The 16,550-nt window shown below is 52.1% G+C and overlaps 1 protein-coding gene across 5 annotated transcripts in view; it reads left to right on the top strand.

Moving 5' to 3' along the window:
- FERMT2 (FERM domain containing kindlin 2) overlaps window positions 1–10,869 on the top strand; it is a 50,465-nt gene extending 39,596 nt beyond the window's left edge. For 2 of the 5 annotated variants that reach the window (XM_040066827.2, XM_040066826.2), the window contains 7 exons: window positions 1,696–1,820; window positions 3,146–3,252; window positions 3,588–3,809; window positions 6,128–6,148; window positions 6,619–6,743; window positions 7,395–7,536; window positions 9,416–9,696. In XM_040066827.2, the coding sequence (XP_039922761.1) occupies window positions 1,696–1,820; window positions 3,146–3,252; window positions 3,588–3,809; window positions 6,128–6,148; window positions 6,619–6,743; window positions 7,395–7,536; window positions 9,416–9,589 (916 nt within the window). In that variant the 3' untranslated portion in view covers window positions 9,590–9,696. Of the gene's footprint in view, window positions 1–1,695; window positions 1,821–3,145; window positions 3,253–3,587; window positions 3,810–6,127; window positions 6,149–6,618; window positions 6,744–7,394; window positions 7,537–9,415 lie in introns of all 5 variants that reach the window. The other 3 variants (XR_005701292.2, XM_040066828.1, XM_040066825.2) reach the window with 3 other exon arrangements.
- The last annotated feature ends 5,681 nt before the right edge of the window (window positions 10,870–16,550 follow it).

Raw genomic sequence — 16,550 nt, 5'->3', positions numbered from 1 at the left:
TCTGGACTTGGAGGAACATTTTTGGCAGCCACAACCGTCTTTTGCAATTTATTGCCTGCTGCAGTGAAAGTTCTGGAAGCTGGAAACACTTGATGGGATTTCGCAGCAGAGCTGTAGGATAGTAAGGGGGGAGGGAATGCTGCAGACAGTGAAGTAGCTCTGGATCAAGCCTTTATTTTATGAATTGTTTGGTTCTGGAGCCAGAACCTGGCACTCTCTGCTCTGAAAACTCCTTCTCCCTCTCCGGAGGTGAATTAACGAGGTCTCTGCCTCTGTCTGGGCTTGTGGTCTGGCTTAATTGGGGCAAAGTTTCAAGGCTGTGCCTCAGTGGGTGTTTTTTCCCTCCCTTGAACAAACAAACAAACAAAAAACTTGTTCTTCCCCTTGATCTGCTGATTTGCCAATCAAATTAGGCACCACTCCGGGAGCTAATTGCCTGCAAATTGGAGCAGCCAGGGCATGGAGCAGCCAGAAGCTGCTGGTTCCTCACTCAGTGCAAGCTCTAAACCCCGGGGCTGGGGTTTGAGGCGGTCGGATTGAACACAGAAATCCGTTTGCTCCTAAAAATGGGGCTTGGGTGGCATTTTAGTGCCAGAAATCCAATGTAAATGGTGCAATGTCTGCAGCTGCCCCAGCTTTGGATGTCACACTTTGGCTGGGGAGGAGAACTGGGGGGGCAGTGCATGTCCCTTGTATTCCATATATCTAACTCCTATAAATGTGTCCCGGTGTGTGCCTGTTGTGGCTGTGCAGATTTGGAGTGGTTCTCTCTCCCCTGCCAGCCAGGTTACTGCCCTTGGCCGCTAAAATCATAGAATTCCAGAGTGTTTTGGGTTGGGATGGAGTTTAAAGAACATCCCGTTCCAAGCCCATTCCATGGGCAGGGACACCTTGCACTATCCCAGGGTGCTCCAAGCCCCAATGTCCATCCTGGCCTTGGACACTTCCAGGGAGCCAGGGGCAGCCACAGCTGCTCTGGGCACCCTGTGCCAGGGTCTCCCCACCTCCCAGGGAAGGATTTCTTCCCAATATCCCATCTAAACCATTCTCAGCAGCTGTTTCTGAGATGAAAATACAAGAAATGCGTGAGAGGCTGCAGATCCAGCCTTAGAAAAGGGCTTAGAAATCAGGGAAGATTAAAATATTCCGATACTTGGAGCTCTGTGCAGGCTCTGGGCTTGTGTTGGGATGAGTTCAGGGTGCTTCACTTTGCAGGGCCGTCAGTTCTCCTGCAGAATCGAGCAGAATCCACGCTTTCTGTAGAAAAGAACGGAACCTTTTGTGCTGTGGAGTGTTTAAAAAGAAAACAAGGAGCGCACTCAGGCGTGTGCGTGACCGACACGTCCTTGGAAGTGCCGCTTCCCCTCGGAGCCTGAGCAGAGTGGTTCCAGTTTCATGTGGTGGCTGGAGAGGCGGATTTTGCAGCGGTTCATGGATTGCTCTGTTTATGTAGCACAGTTCTCCAGCTCCCCCCACCTTGCCCCAAATAATCTCCCTGGGACTGAAGAGTCCGAGCCTGGAACTGGAGGTCAGCTCCTCCAGCCAGCAGTGAAGGGATGGCAGGGGTGGGAATAACCCAGGCTGCTGACAGCAGCTTGCCTGGGCTGAAATTCTGAGGAAATACTGAGGTTTCCTGGGGAGCAGCTTGTTTTAGGAGCTCAGACCAAGTGAGGTGTCCCTCCACGTGTCCTGCAGGCCCAAGAAGCTGACGTTGAAAGGCTACAAGCCCTACTGGTGCACCTTCAAAGATACCTCCATCTCCTGCTACAAAAGCAAAGAGGAATCCAACGGGACTCCTGCTCACCAGATGAACCTGAGAGGTAAGAGAAGCTGCTTTTTATTCCAGGAATAGGCTGCTCCTCCTGCATCTCATTTTCCCAGTGCTTTATCGCCTCAGAATTCCATCCCGGGGTTGGGTAAAGGTGTTTAAAGGAATGAGGTGGCTGAGTTTGATATTGTGGCACGGGCTTGGACTTCTAACTGTGATTACATGTGATCCCTTGGGGAAGCACCACCAGTCCCCCAACAGCTTGGGAAGAGAGCTTGGAGAACCATGGAATGGTTTGGGTTGGAGGGAACCTTCCAAACTTTATTCCAACTTTCCACCTGCCTTTCTCCTCTTTGTCAGTTATCCAAAGGATTGCATTGACTGCCACAGCAGAAACTGGAAGGAACTGACCATTTTCTTCCTCTGCTGCCTTTATTTCTCCTCCTCTCCCCGCTGCTGGTTGGGGGCAGCCTCACTCCAGAGCTGAAATTCCTACGGTGGCTGTCCTTACGTCAAGTGAAGCATTCCTGCTCTGGCGACTGCAGAGCTGCAGTGAGGCTCCCGGTGGAGGCAGGAGCAGGGGAGATGCCAGGCAACCTCAGGCTGCTGTGGGAGCAAGGCCTGGCCCCCAGGACCTTTCCGGGAGCTTTTGACAAATCTGCTGTGCCGGCACTTCCCAGAAATCTGGGAGGAGGTGTTGACGCCGTGGCTGGGTGGGTTCATCACCCCCTGTGTTTACACAACCACTTGGAATTCTCTCCAGGCACCAGGAGTAGGATGCTCACACCTCACTGCTGGCTGCAGCAGCCAAATCATGGAATCCCTGAATGGTTTGGGTTGGAAGGGACTTTAAAGCCCGTCCAGTTCCACCTCACTCCCATGGGCAGGGGCACCTTCCACTAAACCGGGATGGTCCAAGCCCCACCCAGCCTGGCCTGAAACACTTCAAGGCATCCCATCATTCATAAATAACATTGAGGGGTTTCGGGGGGAGAGTCAACACCCATCCAGTCACCTTTTCCTATCCTTTATGAAGGTTTTGGGGTGTTTGCCAGCCACTGGATCCATTTCTGATTCCAGGCAAGATCCCGGAGTTCTGTGGGTGCGCATTCGCTTTGTCTTCATTGCTTTCGGATCAGGTCTTATTTTTTTCCCCCCAGTTTTCCTGACACTTGGAAAAAGGGACATCTGACACAGGTTTTTTCTCTGCTGTGTGGAGTGTTCATCCCATTGGAAGTGTGGTACAAACCCGAGATGCCACCGGAGACCCTTTGAGTCCGGGAGCTTTGCTCTTTCTTTTCCTAATTTCGCTTTCTTTGCCACTTCTTACATCACAGTTCCTCACACCACTGCTAAACACCATCTCCCTCATTGCAGGATGTGAAGTTACCCCTGATGTGAACATCTCCGGTCAGAAGTTCAACATCAAGCTCCTGATCCCGGTGGCGGAGGGGATGAATGAGATTTGGCTGCGCTGCGACAACGTAAGTTCATCTCTTGGAGTGGCCACCTCTTCACCCTCTGCCCACCGTCCTCCTCAGGTGCCGTCCTTTAAAAAACCAATAGAAAGTGCTCTCACCCGTCCGATCTCAGCATTCCAAATGTGCTCCAAGTCACCTGTGAGTTTGGAGCAGGAAATCAGCCTTGGCTTTGTCGTGTGGTTTTTGGCCACGCTCTGGTTGGGTTTCTGCCCTTCTTTGTGGCATGTTGGAACCTCCTGAGGCAGGGAGGGGAATGAGGGCTCCGCGGGGTGTTTCTTGAGGGGTCTGGTGCTCCCCCCATGGCTGTGGCAGACGCATGTCCCTGTTTTGGGGGGCAGGAGACGCAGTACGCCAGCTGGATGGCCGCCTGCCGCCTGGCCTCCAAGGGCAAGACCATGGCCGACAGCTCCTACGGCATGGAAGTGCAGAACATCCTGTCCTTCCTGAAAATGCAGCATTTGAACCCAGACCCGCAGCTGATCCCGGAGCAGATCAACACCGACATCAACCCCGAGTGCCTGGTGTCTCCTCGCTACCTGAAGAAGTACAAGAACAAGCAGGTAGGGGCTGCCGTTGGCGTTGGTTGGGCTGGACGCGCGTCCCGGCAGTGGCTGGTGTTTAACACGGCGTGGTTTGGATGTTTTGGATGTTCTCACTCACCGGGATGCACGTGGTTACTAAAATGAGGTGGGACTGAAGGGTGTGGTTTGGATCCAGCACCTGGGGATGGCACCCAGCACCGGGATTCTGCCACGTGCCCTGCGAAGCGCGCACGGACACGGCGGGGAGCCTTCAATTGGAAGTACATTTGAAATTGGTTGGTGCTTATTTTAAACACGTTCCGGGAATGGTTTGGCCCCAGCTGCCCCATCTCTGCCCGGTGCTGGGGTTAAAACCCCTTCCCCTGCACAGAATCCATGGAGAAATCCCCGGGATCAGCGGAGTTGCAGTTGCTTGCAGTGCTTTATCCACACTTGGCTGTAACACGGTTTGCATATTTCTCTCTTTGCTTTTCCACTACTTCCAAATGCCAGTCCTTGGAACATTGCTTTGGTTTTGAGTTGCTGTGACTCGTGCTTGAACTCCATCCATGCTCCATCCGATCCCTGCCTGACAGGGCTGAACTGTTCCTCACTGGGAATAAATGCAGGATTTTCTCAAAGAGAATTATATGTCAGAACAGCAGTGAAAATAAGGAAAGCATTGCTCCGTGGCCTTCTGGTGACTTAAATCCTTCAGGCTGCTGGCTGGGGCTGGATATGATTTCTCCAAGCCCAGAAGAAGGCTGCAAGTCAGAGAAGCCGGAAAAATATAACTTTTTATTGGCACAGCACGATGATTTCCTGGCAGTGGAGTTATATTTTATACAGCCCTTATTATTCTCCTGAATAAGCCTTTATATCCACTTGGATGGAGGAGAGGCTGCATAAATATACTATATTAGCATACATATAGATATATATATTCATATATATAAAATACTTTCTAAGTTTCTGGTAAAAGAGAGGCACCTGGAAAAATATTAGCTTGGAAAACTTGCTTACTGTGCAGGTATCCTGGTTATAAAAAATAAAATCCATGAAACTGAGGGGATGGGCACAGTGGAGACGATCCCAGTCAGGACGTGGCCATGGTGTGGACACCAGGGCCCTCACAGGCATCAGCTAAGCAGTGGATTTAGGATTTTCTTTGGTGGCCAGAGGCGAAGCTTGGAGCAGCAGAGGATGTTTGCTGAGAGGAATGAGGGATGGAGGCCGCAGGAATGTCAGGAATTTGACCGCAAGGGTCCTTCAGTGGCCCCGGCACAGGGAAGGAGGAGGAGGGGGAGGAGGGGGAGGAGGAGGCAATGTGGCCCACAGGAGGTGCTGGAATGGGAATTGGCTATGGATTTATGGAGGCTCTGGATCCTCACCAGCCCCAAACTCACTGGGGTGATGTTTGTCTCCACGAGCAGCAGCGTAGGGTTGGCAGGTTGGGATTGGAAACACCAAATCCTAAATGAAAATAAATAAAACCCGACCCAAAATAAGGATTTTTAGAGCTCTCAGGTGCCCTGCCTGAGTTTGGTGTCAGAGCCAGCAAGAGCAGACGCATCCCTGGGAAGCGCAGCTGATGTTCCCTTCATCTGCTTGTTATCCCAGGCAGCATCCCAATCGTTTCTCCACACATCCCAAACAGAAGGATCTGCTGAGCTCAGGGTGAGCTCCTGAGCTTCCTCTCGAGCTTCCCCAGTCAGGGAGTGGCTTTGAGTTTGTGCAGAGACGTGGAGAGGAAAGTGAGGACGTGAACCCACCTCTGAAGTGACAACTTCACCCTCCCCTTCACCCCCCAGCAGGAGCACAGTATCACAGAATATCCTGAGTGGGAAGGGATGCACAAGGATCAGAGTCCAGCCCCTGTCCCTGCACAGACACGCCAACAATCCCACCCTGGGCATCCCTGGCAGTGCTGTCCAAACGTTCCTGGAGCTCTGGCAGCCTTGGGAATGTCACCATTCCCTGGGGAACCAGGGCAGTGCCAGCACCCTCTGGGGGAGGAACCTTTTCCTGAAATCCTTCCTAAACCATCTCAGGAACAAAACCATCTCTCCACAACACCAGAGCCAAGCTGGGATCACTCCAGTGCTCCAGCAGGGCCAGCATGAGCGGCCGATCTCTGCTCGCTTGTCCCTCCTCACATTCCCTTCGGCTGCTTTTCCACCTAAGGAATTGTGCATGTGGTTTGTTTTGGTTTTGTTTTGGTTTTTTTTTTTTTTGCTTGACCTTTGGTTTGCAGTTAATTTACACTTTTTCTTTGCTTTGTTGCCATATTTCTGATTGCTTTTTTTTCTTTCTGCCTCCTTCTCTTTTTTTTTATCATTTCGCCTTGCCATCTTCAGCCAGGCTATGTAAGAGACTTGGTAAGTGACAGCAACAATAAAATTAAGATAAACTTAAAATAAACTTAATCTAGAACCCCTTTGGTTTAGAGAGCAGCGGTGAAAACACTAACAAAACCTGCATCTTCCCCGTGACACTTGGGCCCTGGTTGGTTTTTATAACGGTCCCCAGTGATTTGTGGGGTGAAACTGGAGACCCTACACCAGAAATTTGCCTTGTTGTTCGCTCACATCCCTAAAGTTCCCAAGAGCATGAGTGGGTCTTTGCCTCCAGACAGCTCTGATCTGTATTTGCTTCCCTGTATCTGGAGACGGGAAGCTCCATGTGGGCTCAGTGGTCTGAGCTGAAATAAAACCTCAGGGGAGGAATTATTGATAATCCGCGCTCGGATCCGCGGCGGCTTCTGAACGCCTCCGGAGCCGCTCCCATGCGTCTGACAGCGGAGGTGGAACCGAGGTCCCCTGACCCCGCTGTGTCTCGCCGCCTGCAGATCACGGCGCGCATCCTGGAGGCTCACCAGAACGTGGCCCAGATGAGCCTCATCGAGGCCAAGATGCGCTTTATCCAAGCCTGGCAGTCGCTGCCGGAGTTCGGCATCACGCACTTCAACGCAAGGTGAGTGGGGCTGCAGGGCTGGGCTGGGAGAGTTTCCTTAGTGGATACAGGGAGTGGGTTAAATATCCTGGAATGGGTTGGGTTGGGTAGTTGGGTTGGATTGGATTGGGTTCACTGGATTGGGTTGAGTTGAGCTGGGTTGGATTGGGTTGGGTTGTGTTGGGTTGAGTTGGGTTCATTGGATTGGGTTGAGTTGGGTTGGGTTGGGTCGGGTTGGGTTGGGTTGGATTGGGTTGGGTTGGGTTGAGTTGGGTTCGTTGGATTGGGTTGGGTTGTGTTGGGTTGAGTTGGGTTCGTTGGATTGGGTTGGGTTGGGTTGAGTTGGGTTCATTGGATTGGGTTGAGTTGAGTTGGGTTGGGTTGGATTGGGTCGGGTTGTGTTGGGTTGAGTTGGGTCAGATTGCATTGGGTTGCATTGCATTGGATTGGCTTGGCTTGGCTTGGCTTGGAAGGGACCTCAAAGATCATCTCATTCCAACCCCCTGCCATGGGGAAGGACACATCCCTGTGCACATCCTTGGCTGGGGAGGTTGCGCCGCAGCTGAAATTAAAGACAGGAGCTGCGCCGATTTATAAAAATGATTGTACAAGTAAACTCAGCTGCTGGGTTTCTGTGTCTCACAGGCTTGTTTCTCTCAATCCCTCTGCCAGGTTCCAGGGTGGGAAGAAGGATGAGCTGATCGGCATCGCCTACAACCGGCTGATCCGCATGGACGCCAGCACGGGCGACGCCGTCAAGACCTGGCGCTTCAGCAACATGAAACAGTGGAACGTGAACTGGGAGATCAAAATGGTGAGATGGTGTCTGACACCCCGTCCTCTCCCCCTGCACTTTTGTCAGTGAGGCAGGCACCTCTCCCGGAGTCCTGGAACCACAAATGGTTTGGGTTGGAAGGAACCTTAAAGCTCATCTTGTTCCAACCCCTGCCAGGGCAGGGACACCTTCCACTGTCCCAGGCTGCTCCAAGCCCTGTCCAGCCTGGCCTTGGACACTTCCAGGGATCCAGGGGCAGCCACAGCTTCTCTGGGCACCCTGTGCCAGGGCCTCCCCACCCTCCCAGCCAGGAATTCCCAGGGATCCCAATCTCCCATCCATCCCTGCCCTCTGGCAGTGGAAGCCATTCCCTGTGTCCTGTCCCTCCATCCCTTGTCCCCAGTCCCTCTCCAGCTCTCCTGGAGCCCCTTTGGGCCTGAGTGGAGTTGTGTAGGACCCTCAAGAAAAAAACCCTGAATCTTTCTCTCCTGTAGCCAGGAATTATTTTCTCCATTCTCTGAACCCCACACAATTAAATGAAGTGAAACCTCAGCCCTGATGCTCGGGCTCTATCCTAACCCACAACACAAATATACAGGGCCTTATCCATAGTAAAATTCCTTTCATTTGCTATACAACTGACACTTCCACGTAAATAGCAAAAAACCCCGAGCATTTAAACTTCCCCGGGCTCTGAGATGGGTTTTTCCCCTGCTGTTACATTTGGATGCACAAATTTTTGGGCTCCTTTTTGGCAGAACACCCAATTAAAATTGCCAGGGATATGTGAGGGCTGTTCTGCAGTTTGCAGCTCATTAAGAGTTGCTGGAAAAGTTATTCAGCTTCCCCCTCTGCCTCAGAGTCATTGTTTTGACTCAGTTGCAAGCCCTGATATCCCAATTATCCAGTTTGGATACTCTGCTGGGAATCCCATCCCTCCTGCAGAGCTGTCAGTGATGGGAGGACAAGAACAGAAAGAGCATCGATAAATGAATGGTTTGTTCAGTCACTCCAGAATGAGCTCCCCCAGCCCACATAAAGTACTTCTGTGGCCAAAATTCAACTTAAAAAAGTGGAAAGAAAGCCCAGACTTCAACAGGTCTGTGCCCAATCCCTGTTTCTCTGGAAGCAGGGAAAGTGTGGCCACATGCTCACCATGGAGAGGTGGAAACACACTGGGGGATTGTTCCTGAGTCGTGAGAGAATACAAGGGGCAATGGTAATTTAAATAAATAAGTGAATGGGTAAATAAACAGAATACGAAAAAAAAAAGGCAAGAAAAGGTATTTCAGTATCTAAATATATGAATAAGAGTCGTAGGAGATTTAAAGGAGGAAGGAACTCATAGAGATCCTCAAGGCCAAATCACCATTCACAGAATCCCAAATGGTTTGGGTTAGGAGGGACCTTAAAGATGAACTCATTCCACCTCCTGCCATGTACAGGGACACCTTCCACCATCCCAGGGTGCTCCAAGCCCTGTCCAGCCTGGCCTTGGACACTGCCAGGGATCCAGGGGCAGCCACAGCTTCTCTGGGCACCCTGTGCCAGGGCTTCACCACCCTCGCTGGGAACAATTCCTGATTCCCAGTCTCCCATCCATCCCTGCCCTCTGGCAGTAGAAGCCATTCCCTGTGTCCTGTCCCTCCATCCCTTGTCCCCAGTCCCTCTCCAGCTCTCCTGGAGCCCCTTTAAGCCCTGCCAGGGGCTCTGAGCTCTCCCTGGAGCCTTCTCCTCTCCAGGTGAACATTCCCAGCTCTCCCAGCTGTGGGGCTCCAGCCCTTGGCCTCCTCTGTGCTCACTCCTACATTGGCACCACAGAATTTTGCGTTAGGCACTAGGAAATCATCCGAACGAAAATGGGGGCGAAGGGGAGCAGCCGTTGCCAGGGCTGGGCTGAGCCGCGTGTGCCCTGCAGGTGACGGTGGAGTTCGCGGACGAGGTGCGGGTGTCATTCATCTGCACCGAGGTGGATTGCAAGGTGGTGCACGAGTTCATCGGCGGCTACATCTTCCTGTCCACGCGGGCCAAGGACCAGAACGAGAGCCTGGACGAGGAGATGTTCTACAAACTGACCAGTGGCTGGGTGTGAGCCCCGCCAGCCTCGCCCCACAGGAACCCCCACGGCCGTATTCATGTTTAACTTTCCAAAGCTGTCCTTTGAGATAATGCTGCTTAATAAAGTAAGCTTGAAATAGATTTTTTTTTTTTTAATTGGATTTTTTTTGTAGGGTTTTGTTTTGTTTTGTTTTGTTTGACTTTTTTTTTGTTTTTTTTTTTCCTTTTCATTTTTTTTTTTTGATTTTTTTTTTTTTTTTTTTTTTGCATTACCAGACCAGTTAATCTGTGTGCACTAACGAGCACTTCTGTTAATTTGCTATAACCAGACCGTGTCTGGGCAGGGTGACCCGCAGATCCAGACTCTGATGGGCAGATCAGCATAAAGATTTAACTGACTTTAAAAAGCCAATTTTTTTGGAAGACAACTCTAAGCCATCTTCTTGCAAAGCCATCCGGGGCTAACCTATATGAAGTCTATTTATCATGTTTAATGCATGAGTGTTTTATTTCCTTTTTTTTGTGTGTGTGTGTGTGTTTTTATTCTGTACATTTGACCTGTTTGAAGTCGTCCTGCTCCCGAGCAGAGCTGCCATCTCTCCTCTCACACTACACCAGGACTCCGAAGGTGCCTGACATGACTTTGAGGATAGTTCTGTGTGGCCTCGAAGATTTATCTTCTGTTAGTCTGTTATAGCTTGGTTTTATTTGTTTAACTTGCCTTTTGATAATCATTTATATTGTCTTCTTCTTTTTTTTTTTTTTTAAATTTTATTTGTACACCGTATTGTATTATGACACTTTTAGTATTCACCAGCATAGTCACTGTTCTGCCTCTGATATGCAAATTTTTTCATTACGATATGAAGTAAAAGGTTTATGAAGTAAAGGTTTTTGTGTAACTAATGTAAAAAAACCCACAAATTTTATAAAGTTGTACAGTTTTTGTAACTAGTCTCACAAGCCAGCTAGGATATTGCATAGATCAGCAGTAACTGTAGGATGTCTGGAAGGGGTACGGGGACAAACCAAGGAATTAAAAAAAACCCACAAAAATGACAATTTCAGTCCAGTAAATTTTGATCTAAGTTAAAGGGGATTCCAGAGCTGTGCCACAACACCCTCAGTAGCTGATCCCTGGGGCCAGGACTGCCAGGTTCATTAAGCCATTCCCACGTTAACGTTAACGAGGAGGGGTCCCGTGCCCGCCTAATGCCAAGGAATAACCAGTGTTGCGTTCCCGTAGTCCGTGGTATCAAGACTTATGTTCAAATACATTTTATTTTAAATAAAAGTCAAATCTTTTATTTAACATTCAGCTGCCACTCCTGGTTTTTGGGGTCTAACTGTGGTATGGAAAGGCCATAAACAACTCCTGTAGGATGGAGCCATCCCATGCCAGCCTTGGGCTCCCTCCTGCTGCCCTATTTGCAAATAAAAGCAACAAAACGTTATAAAATTCTGGAATGGTTTGCGTTGGAAGAGACCTTAAAGCTCATCTCGTTCTACCTCCTGCCATGGGCAGGGACACCTTCCACTGTCCCAACTGCTCCAAACCCCAGTGTCCAACCTGGCCTTGGACACTTCCAGGGATCCAGGGGCAGCCACAGCTTCTCTGGGCACCCTGTGCCAGGGCCTCACCACCCTCACTGGGAACAATTCCTGATTCCCAATCTCCCATCCAGCCCTGCCCTCTGGCAGTGGAAGCCATTCCCTGTGTCCTGTCCCTCCATCCCTTGTCCCCAGTCCCTCTCCAGCTCTCCTGGAGCCCCTTTGGGTCCCCTTTAGATCCCGCTCCCTGGCCAGGCAGTGGGAAGCAGCCCAGGGATTCAGGGATCACAGGATGTAAGCCAAAGCCGCCACTAAACAATGTCCTCACACCCACACAGCTTTTACCTCCCTGCAGTGACTCCAGTGCCACCCTGGGCAGCCCATTCCAGTGCCCGACCACCTTTCCATCAAGGAATTTCCCCTAATCCCCAATCTAAGCCTCCCCTGGCGCAAATTCACCCTCCCATTCTTGGGCCGCGCCCTTCCTCCATAAAATCCCGGACAAGGGGTGGCCTGGTGCGGCTGGGGCGATCCCTCCCTCTCCAAAGGGAGCCCAGGCAGGGTGGAGCAGAGCCCAGGACGTGCCAGGGGTGCTCCCAATCCCGCCCCACACCCGCGGGTTCGTTCTTTGGGACGCGGCAAGCCCGGGCAGCTCCGAGCCGCGCGAGCGCAGGGCGGCGAGCGCGCTCCCGGCACGCAGCGCTGGAACTGCTCCAAAGCCGGGCGTGCGATGGGGATGGCTCCCCGAAAAATATTCACCTCTGTTACCCTGGTTTTTCTAAGCCTTTTGATTTTTTTAAATGGAGTCAGATCTTTTTAGTTATTGTACAATATTAAGAGCAGTTTTCTACCTTTTCCCACAGATGTAACATAAACAAATCCTTCGTTTTTCATTCTCTGTCCTTTGTTTGCATGTTTCTAACCTGAAAACAACTGTAACTGACAATTGGTCTGGCCACTGAGGCTGAGGGGTGGAAACCCCAAAAAGCCAATCTTCTGCTGGACCCACAAATGTATAAAATATAAGAAATAAACAAAGGGGCTTCTCTTCTTCTCTCAGCTGGGAGCTAGTTCAAAAGGGCCTCTGCCTTGCGAAAATCTCCTGTCTGCGTGTGACTGCTTTGTGTGTCTCGGTGACACACCTCCTCCTGCCCGGCCTGAGGTTAGGCAGGATGGGGAGGAGAAAAGGTGGGGGAGAAGATGGATGGAGCGGCCTCGGTCCATGCGTCCCCTCGGCAGGGCTCGGCCTGGACGCGCGGCCGGGGGAGATGATGGGGCAGGAAACGCCGAGCAGAAGAGCAGAGGAGGTCGGGGAAGGGCCGTGGGAAGGCAGAGGCTGCTGTCAACCACAGCCCTTCCCCACACGGCCCCCCGAGGGTGGGAGCTGGGAGAAGCCGGGTGGGAAGCGGTGCCGGAGCTGCAGGAAACGGGGAAAGGGTCACAACGGGGTTTGAGGTGATCCTAAGGAGCCTGCTGGGTTTTCCAGGATCTTTCCTAGATGAAAGCTTCCTTTCTCCTCCGGTGAAAAGATGCAAGCGGTAACGAGATGTTGGAGAGGAGGGGGGTTAAAAAAAACGATGTGGTTTTCCCCAAATCTGGAGGAACACCAGATAAAATACGGCGCAGATGGGAATGGCCACACGCTGAGGACGGACAGGGCTGAGGGGGAAGCGTGAGGAGCACACTGGAAAAGGGATTAAGGAGGGAAATGGTGAGAGCTGGAGCCCACGGGAAGGGAAGGATGATCCACCTCAGGGACAGGCGGCAGCGAGGACGAGGAGGTTTGTGGTTGTTCGCTCCATGATCCTGAGGCAAAGGAAAACCAGGATGTGGTGGGCACAGAGGGGTTCCAGTGATGTGGAAATCACAGGCCGGGTGGGTTTGGGATGTTTGGGCATTAAACCCAGCAGCAGAGGATGAGGAGGGCCTCGGCAAGACAAGGCACAGCCAATCCCAGATCCTGCAGCTCCAGCACTGGAAGAAGACACAGAGATTGATTCTGCTGACACGGGGAAATCTGGCTGTGGTTTCTTTGGGGTAATCAAAGGAGTAATTCAAATGAAAACCCAAAGCAGAACCCAGGAGAAGCCAGGCCGTGGGTGTCCCCAGGCCTCGGGGTGACTCAGCCTCGGGGAGGAAGCGCTGCGACCGCCTGGCATCCACAAACCGGCTGCTGTGCTTGGGAAAGTGGAATCACTTCCAGCTTCCAGTGATAAGCACACGATGGGGAGGGAGATTCAAAGTTCCAACCTCGCTTTAACAAAAGAAGTGGCAGAGACGCCTGAAAATGGGACAGCTCCAGCCCTCCAACAGCAGCAGGGCCAGGCGGACGATGTTCCTCCCTTGCTGACCCCGCCCCAGGACCTCGAGGAGGGGAAAAGGAAAAAATAAATCACTTTTTGGCAAGGTACTGATGCAAACCGGCTGCCAGGCTGAAAATGCACTTCTTCGAATGCAGCAGGGGATTTGGATGCCTGCGTGAGCCAGGCATGGCCGTGGGGGTCGGCTGGGATTCCTACGGCCTTTTAAGCCCCAAGTAATTTAATACCCTGCAGATGGGCCGGTGCCGGAGCGGGATCGGCGGGGTTTTGGACGCGGGAGAGGTTTGCAGACGCACAGATATTTTTAAAAACACGGCAATAAAAGAAATATCTCCCCAGCAGGGAGGGGGTGAGAGCTGGCTATGGAGATATCCCGCTGACAGGAATTGATGGAAAAGGGACATTTGGGGAAGCCGCTGCTTTGTGGGGAGGCGGAGGACAACCACTCCCCATCCTTGGGAATGTTCAAGGCTGCGTGGATGGGGCCTGAAGCAGGCTGGGATAGTGGAAGGTGTCGGGGTTGGAAGGAGAGGATGTTTAAGGTCCTTTCCAACCCAAAATGTTCCATGACTGCGATTCTCGAACACAAACTGATCCCTGAGCGCTCCAAAAGGAGCTGGGTTATTCCTTATGCCCAGGACATTCCCTAAACCCAGGGTTTCCAAAAACCCTCCCGTTCCTCCTGCCCTGGGATGGCCGCCCCAGGGGCTTTCCTGTGGTGGGCAGGGGCTGAAAAAAGCTCCTCCAAGTAATCCATAATAACCCAAGGATGAGTCACGGCAGCGTCTGGGGAAGAACACTGGAGACTTTCCAGCCTTCAGGCCGGGAAGGGGCTCCTGGGTGGCCAGCAGCACTTTCCCTGGCTGTGTGCAAACTCATCTCCCAAATTCCCGGTGCCCGCACCGAGGGGGAATGCGAGAGCTTTATCCGACCTCGCCCTGCCTTGGCCGAGCTCTCCAAGCCCCTCGTGGGGTTGAGCAGCCCAGGGCTGGGATCAGCAGCACCTTTCACCCTGACCTGTCCCACAGAGGAACCCTCTGAGGGCACTCAGGACCACCAGGGATTTTCCTGGAATTGACTGGGATGCAGGAAAGCCAGACGTGGTGTCGCCAGAGCCGGGATCCAGCGCAGAGCTGGAACCACGCGCGGCTGTGGATGCGCCCGGTTCCATCCGGCTCAGACAAGCCTCATTTCCCAGGTGTATTATCCCTCATCTCCGACGCAGGAAGGGATGGTGAGGATCCAAAGCCCTCCAGAGTGACGGCACCAGGAGTGGTGTAATGGGTCTAATGAAATTCAGGCGGATCAGTGACCGCACTCCAAACCTTTCCGGAGACCAGCGGGGCTTTTATTTGTTTGCTTTCGATCTCACAAGAGCCCCGGGTGCTTTGATTTGCAGCCCCGAGGCACTAAAGGGATAAAAGATCCATAAATATCTGCTGGATGTTATAGATCCGAAACAAATAAAGTCAGTGCCACCCCCTGCCCGCGGCTCTTCCCGTAAGCACCAGTGCAAAGCGGCGCCTGCTCCCGTTTCCATCGGCATCCCAGCCTTCCCTTTGAAATCCCCTGCATCCCTCCAGCTGTTCCACATATTTCAGGCTTCGGTTTCCCCCCAGAAACTGCTCCTTTTAAGCTCTCCCGTCTGGTTTTCATAATTCCAGGATGCAAACGGGGACTTTTCCCAGGCCGAAGGTCTGCCATCCCTCGGGGATGCAAACCTGGACCTTCCCGGTGTGGGAGCTGAGAACAGCCCTGCTGATGGGCTGTTGGGGGAGAGGATGGGAAACTCCAGTTAAAAAAGAACTTGAAACCTCAACATGCCAAATTCATCCCCGAAAAGCTGCCAGGGAGCTCACATCAGTGTGATCAGCATTCGGTCTGATCCGAGGAAGAGGCCGTGGAGCTGCAGCTTCAGGAGTTTTTCTTTTTTTAGCCTGACACAGGAGCGGCAAAATATTTCCCGAATTCCCAAGTGGCTCAGAAAGGCCAATCCCATATTTCACAGCGGCTCAAGTAGGCAGGAACTTGTCAGATATTGAAATCATTCAGGAAATTTTCCCTTTGATCCCCAGCTAAGACAAAGAGTTGGTAACAGAGCTCCCCTGTGCTGTCAGCTCCTGGTGAAGCTGCAGATTCCCAGCTGGTGGGAAGCCTCTGCTCGCAAAACTCCCACTCCCCCTCCTCTGAGAATGCAGCAGTTTGAGCAAATAAAGCATTTGCTCTGGGTTTTATTTTTGGCTTTTAGTCAACAGCTGGTCCGTCCCTAATGAGTGAGCTGGGCTTTGATTTCCTGCCTGGAGAAGGGGGTGAGAAATGGGAGAGGATCTGGGTTAGAAATTTGACTCACACCAGTGATCCCAGCTGGGATTTACTCCCATCAGTCCTTTGCCTGGGGACGTGTCCCAAAGAGAGGCACTGGGACAGCTCAGGAACAAGCACTGGGGCCACAGGGGAACTGCAGGGCTGCCCAGAGAAAGTGAAGCTCCCTGATCCCAAGGAAAGGCACCGCACTGCCCTCCGAACTGGGCGCAGGGAATGGGATGACAACAGTGGCTCTTGTTGTTCCCCTTGTGCCATCTCTCCACCATCATCACAGAATCCCAGAATGGTTTGAGTTAGAAGTGGCCCTAAATCCCATTTTATTCCAATCCCCACCTCCCACTATCCCAGGTTGCTCAGAGCCCCATCTGACCTGGCACTGAAAAATTCCATTGGATGGGGAAGCCAGAGCTTCTCTGGGCACCCTGTGCCAGGGCCTCACCATCCTCACAGCCAGGAATTCCTTCCCAATGTCCCATCTAAAGTTGCCCTCTTTTCCACATCTTCTCTTGTTTCAGAGCATTTGAGCCCACTGAGCTCAGGTTTGAGCTCTTCCCCACCAGTGGAGATGGGATGCTGGTCCCAGCAGAATGAGCCCGTCTAATTCCTGCTCACCCAGGGGCAGGGATGGCCAGACCTCACCTGGGACACTGGGGAAAAACCAGGTTCCTGGTATCACTAACGGCTCTCAGCAGATTGAGGCAGGAGAGCAGAGAGCTGCTGTGACCCTGAGGAAAGAGTTTTGTGAGTTTTGCTTTTCCCCTGACGAGGCAGCGAGGGTGAGGAGAGCTCTTGGGAATG

The sequence above is a fragment of the Hirundo rustica genome, chromosome 6, assembly GCF_015227805.2.
Source record: "Hirundo rustica isolate bHirRus1 chromosome 6, bHirRus1.pri.v3, whole genome shotgun sequence".
In the NCBI taxonomy this organism is placed as follows: Eukaryota; Metazoa; Chordata; class Aves; order Passeriformes; family Hirundinidae; genus Hirundo; species Hirundo rustica.
The sequence above is the reverse complement of the archived record's forward strand: the minus strand, read 5'-3'. Positions and strand labels throughout refer to the sequence as shown.